Raw genomic sequence first — 5,765 nt, 5'->3', positions numbered from 1 at the left:
CAGATGGGACTTTAGATACATAGAAAAGAAGAAAGAATACCAGATGTTACTACAAATGTGTAAGTAAAAAACTGTTTCTAATATTCTTTAAATATCATTTGACTGTTAAAACAAAAATAATGATGTATCATGAATCTGTAACATGTAGGAGTAAAATATAACAATACCACAAAGGTGGCGAGGGATGCAAAGTGAATTACATTATTGTAAGAATCTCACATTATATGTGAAGTATCGCAAAACTAATTCAAGCTAGACTGATAAGGATACAACCATTAAAAAAAATACTGAAACTATTGTATAAAAAAACAAAAGAAGAAAAGAAATACAATACAAAAATACTCAAGGAACCCCCCTTCCAAAAAAAAAAAAAAGGGCCAGGAAAAGAGGAAAAAAGAAAGAAACCAGAGCGGGGAAATAGGAAACAAGAGCAAGATGACAGACACGACCAAACGATGACAATAATTACATCAGATGCAAAGAGACTAAATAATTCAAAGAGAAAGATTATCAAACTGGATTAATGAAAAAGATCCAACTATGCACCGTCGATAAAAGATGTATTTTTAAAGTCACAGAAAAATGAAAGCAAAAGGAGAAAAAGATCAAAGATATGCAATGCAAACAGCAAGCGTAAGAAAAAAACCAATGTGAGTATTTTAATATCAAAGTAGACTTGAAGTATTGCCAGTGATAATAAAAAATGAACACGTCACGGGAAGAAAAACCTAACGGAACTAAAAGGAGATACAGACAAATTCACAATCACAGCTGAAGAATTTAATCACCTCTTAGTAATTCGCAGCACTAGACAAAACTCAGTAAAGATCTAGAGAAGATTTGAGAAACAGTATCAGCCAACTTGGTTTAAGCGTTGTTTACAGAGCACTTCACTTAACACTACACATACTTACACTTATCCAAGTGCACACAGAGCACTCACCAAGACAGACCGTAAAGTAGGCCATCGACTGAGTCTCAGTAAGTTTCCAAAGATTAAAACACAGGGTATGTTCTCTGAAGACATGGAATATTAAATTAGAAATCAGAGACATATGATATCTAGGAAACCCTTAATACTTGTTAAGGGTTTACAGAACACACTTTTAAATAACCCATGAGGCAAAGAAGAAATCACAAAGGAAATTAGAAAACATTTCAAACTGAATGATGATTAAAATACGAAATAACAAAAATTTGAGATCTGCATCTAAAGCAGGTTAGAGGAAATTTGTAGCTTTAAATATCTGTATTAGCAATTTGTAGTGATTTTAAAATATGTCTTCAAATTCTTTGACGCTATTCTCATCAAGAGGTGAAGAGGTATCCCCCATAATCCCCCTCCCATTGACCATGGGCCAGCCTTAGTGACCAGCTCCTAATCGATAAAGAGTCCAGGCAGAAGTTACTTCCAGGGCTAGATTATAACAGACAAAAGAGCTTATACCTGGCTTTCTCTCAAGGCATTTGCCCTTGGGACCCAACCATCACTCTTTAAGGAAGCCTAAGCCACATGGAGAGGCGCATGTGGAAAGGCGCCAATGGCCCGGCCCCGCTGAGCTCCGTGCCAATAGCCAGTAACAGTTTACAAGCCCTTTGAGCAAGTAATCTTGAAAGTAGGACAAATCCTCTGTCCCACAGCTGAGCGGCCCCAGCTGATGGTGCAGAGAGCAGATATAAGCCATCCCTACTCAACCTTGCCCTAATGTCAGATTCATGAGCAAAACACATGGCTGCTGTTTTAACCATTGAGTTTTGGGGTGGTTCGATACATAGTAATATGCAATTGAAACAAGAAAAAGGGTTAAAATCAGTAATCTAAGTTTCCACTTTAAGAATCTATAAAAAGATGAACAAATAAAACCCAGAGCAAATGGTCCTTTATAGAAGTTTCTGAACAAGACACTCTTCTGATCAAGACACTCTTAAACGTAAATTCCTAACTTCTAATATGTGTATGCGTGAACATAAGCATGTACAGTTGACCCTTGAACAATGAAGAGGTTAGGGGTGCTGACCGCCCCCATACAGCCGAAAACTCACATAAAACTTTTGACTCCCTGCCAGTTTAAGTTGTCCCTCAGTGTCTGCGGGGGTTCGGTTCCAGGACCGCTAGATGCCCAAGTCCTCTGTATAAAATGGCGCAGATCAACGCACAGTCGGCCCTCTGCACCTGCGGACTCCAGGCCGCGATCTACAACAGCACAGGTGCTTGTTGAGAAACGTCCGCATGTAAGTGAGCCTGTGCGGTCCAAGCCCATGATGTTCGAGGGTCAGCTGTACATGTGCGCATATGTGTGTGTATACTTATGCGTATGTCTGTGTACGTATATTGTATATATCCCCTAGCTTTTTCCACTGAAAAAGCCAAGAACAAAGACACTTCAGGAGCAATAAGCGCACTTAGCACCCAGATCTTGGTCTCTAAAAATGATCCATATCAAAGATATAAACAATTAGATGGTCATCGGCAGAAACTGCTCTCCTGTAACTGTCCACACACTGTTTATCTTAGGTGTAGATTATCCACGTATCTCAAGCGATTCCTTGTGTCACTATAACAACGTGCTCTAAGGATCCATAACTAAAAACAGTCTTCACTCTACTGAAAAATTAATGTATCATGTTGGGCGGAGGTAGGAGAACACAGGATGAGATCCAAAATACTCAGTACATAAAGTTGTTACCTGATTGAACGATAGGAGAATGAAGATGTTCATTCAAAGCCATATTTCCAATGATACGCATTATATTTCTCTGTACTTTAGGGCAGTCCTTGTGAAGTTGGTACAGCCTCTGAAGCAGTTGCAAGCCTCCATTTGCTTCAATTTTATCACAATGTGTGGATATCTAGTGCAATAAATTAATGACAGCTCACTTTATGTGGTACGAATTCACTAACCAGGTGACACGACATGCTGACGGGGCAGCCAGGTGGCTCCTGCTCAAGGACAGAGACCCAGAAAGACATCCAAAACTCTCTGCTTATTTAAATAAATATACAAAGCCCTATCTACCTCGAAATTGTTTCAAAATCACTGAAAAAAATAAGTCATATCTCACCAGGGCTTTTGAAATTTTCATTCATAATGTTCTTCTATTTAGCTCTTGATTGGATATAACCTGACAATGCCATTATTACAGAATTGATTCAATGTACAGTGATTATTTGATTGGCTTAAAATTATCTTAAAACTGTTCTTTACCCTTGAGAAACTTGCCCCAGGAACTCCCACAGAGATAAGTAACATCTGCCCCATGCAAGCCCACAGGTATGGGGATGGCCTAAACTTAGGAGGTGAAAAATATTTTTTTAAGAAAAAGATCAAGTAAAAAGAAAAAGAAAAAGGGATGTGAATTTTTAATGAGAAAGAGATAAAAGAAAGCCAAAGGAAATATGTGTATTAAGGTAAGGCAGGTGACCAACAAGTCATTATGGTCTGCCAAGGTCACCAGTGTGGCCTTTCCTCTTCCTATCACTAGTTTTACTCACTGGCATGACAACATGTCACACGTATGGAACAATTACTATTCTCTAAATTTTTATTAAATTTTATCTTGTTTCACATTCATTTAAAAGTATACATCTTAGACATACACTGAGACATGTAATAACTTGAGAGGCTTCTGGAAAAGTACCTATTATGGTCCATGTACTGGACTTTCTAAAGATACATCTACTGCTTCGGCAACAGGCTGTTAAGTCGCAGAAACTCAAGCTGGCTGTCCCACACTCCCGTCTGTAGTCCGACACTAAAGACCAACTGCTCTGTGCCCGATTCCCAGTTCCATGGGTGGGCACTAAAGATGACCAGAGGGCACCAAGCTTTTGAGCCATGTCTCATGGTTTCCAAATTAAACCGGAGTGTTTAAATCTCTAGGATGACGTTTCTCATGATATGGGATGAAAACCTGCAGCAGCCTCACCAAGGATGCCTGTGACATTGTGACATATGCGAATTCCTGGACTCCACCTCACGTCCAGTAATTAAAATTGCTAGAGGTGAACAGGAAATGTGCATTTTTAATATGATTCCTGAGGAATTTTTATGTATTAATGTTTGAGCACCACAAAATTTGTTACTTTTTTCTTTTTAAAATCAAACTATGATCACAATAAAAAAGTTGCCGTAATGCCAAAAAGTTTAAAAATCATTGATGCATGCTATGGTTAAAATGTGGTTATTCAAATATTTCCTTTTTTTCTGTCTTGCCATATCATGGACAGATATTTCAATGGAAATTGACTACCTGGTAACTATTTGTAAAAACGATCTGAGAAAGACAGTGGCAGACGGCAGAACTCAAAGGTAAATGCTGTATTTAGACAACAGGCTGCTTTGTGTGCAATTAAGATTAAATCCATTTTTAGAAATACTTAGCAAAAATGAAATTCGTATAATGTTGTTAAATCATGATTATCAATTTGAACAACTAAATGGGGGGAAAAGCAGAAATTTAAAAACAAGCCAAAAGCTTTTGTCTTTTTTTAATAAACAAGGATAACATCCCTTGAATAAACCTGTATAATTTTTTCAACGTGATCATAAAAGCAAAGCGCATTTGACAACGTAAGTTACCTCAGAATGTTTTACTAAAGCGTCTAAGCAGAACATTTCCACTGCAGCCGAAGGGACTTCTCCAAAGCTCTCAGCATAAGGAAGGCCGTTTCCTCCGAAACACCATAAGCCGCCCTGCAAGCGAGAGAACCAACTTTTACTAAAGAAGTGACTAATATTTTTTGTTGGATGAAAAAAAATCTCTGTATTTATACAGTGTTAGAAAAAAACTAATACGTAGGACTCTAAAATATCATGCGGGCTGCTGCTTACTAGAATAGAAGACATGGGATTATTCCTAGGAGAGCAATCTCTGAGCCTTAATTCTTTCCTGTGTTCTCTCATCTAAAAGTACAAAGTGCTAATGCACAATTTTTAACATCTGAGAAAAGCCAAGGATCGATCACAATGTTCCAGTGTCAGATTATGCTAGTAGATTCTACTTAAAGTCTATTCATTAAAATAATAAAAACGAGAAAAAGCATTATTGAAAAAAATTAAAAGCAATGATGATAACGATCATTGACCTTTTAATTCTTCCCAAACTGAAATTCAAATTCATATAGAAAAATAAACAAGAATTAGGAAAAGTATTAAACAGAAGAGCAGTGGGACCTAGTCCTAACAGATAATGAAACATAAGAATAAATTGGGAAAAGAAAATTTCAACCCTTACCACGGATTAAGGACTAAGTTACCAACATGCAATCATCTCCTACAAATCAGTAAGAAAAATACCAACATTATGGAAAAATGAGCAATGGTCTTGGCACAAAGTTCTTAGGAAAAGGAACATAATGTCTCTAAAATACATGAAATGATGCCCGATACCACTCAGACGGAGAGGCATGCACGGTCAAACTACCGAGAAAGGGTGTTTTTCATCCGTCAGATGGGTGGGGAGGCAGGCACCCTTATCACCCTGCTCCTGGTAGTATCGACAGGGCTACTTCTATGGAGGAAACTTATGACAACTGTCAAATTACAAGGGCCCATGCCCTCCGACACACAGCACACAGACAAGGTGATACATGGAAGTTTGTTCCCTGCAGCACTATTTTTAAGAACAAAAGACTGAGACCACCTAACTTAATGCCCATCAACAGGGGGTTGGTTAGATAAACGATGGCACTGTTGTACAGTGGATCGCTGTGTATGAAAAATTTTGAGTCTTTTCATATACTGATATAGACCAATCTCCAAGAT

At 38.0% G+C, this 5,765-nt stretch overlaps 1 protein-coding gene across 5 annotated transcripts in view; it reads right to left on the bottom strand.

Moving 5' to 3' along the window:
• Positions 1-5,765, bottom strand: part of SERAC1 (serine active site containing 1) — a 40,667-nt gene that overhangs the window by 12,908 nt on the left and 21,994 nt on the right. For all 5 annotated transcript variants that reach the window (XM_011376304.2, XM_023521105.1, XM_023521106.1 and 2 more), the window contains 2 exons: positions 4,581-4,694; positions 2,688-2,850 (listed from right to left, as the gene is read on the bottom strand). In XM_011376304.2, coding sequence (XP_011374606.1) covers positions 2,688-2,850; positions 4,581-4,694 — 277 coding nt within the window. The remainder of the gene's footprint in view (positions 1-2,687; positions 2,851-4,580; positions 4,695-5,765) is intronic.

This window comes from Pteropus vampyrus, unplaced genomic scaffold, assembly GCF_000151845.1.
Source record: "Pteropus vampyrus isolate Shadow unplaced genomic scaffold, Pvam_2.0 Scaffold292, whole genome shotgun sequence".
Classification (NCBI taxonomy): Eukaryota; Metazoa; Chordata; class Mammalia; order Chiroptera; family Pteropodidae; genus Pteropus; species Pteropus vampyrus.
Note: the sequence above shows the minus strand (reverse complement) of the source record. Positions and strands in the feature narration are given on the sequence as shown.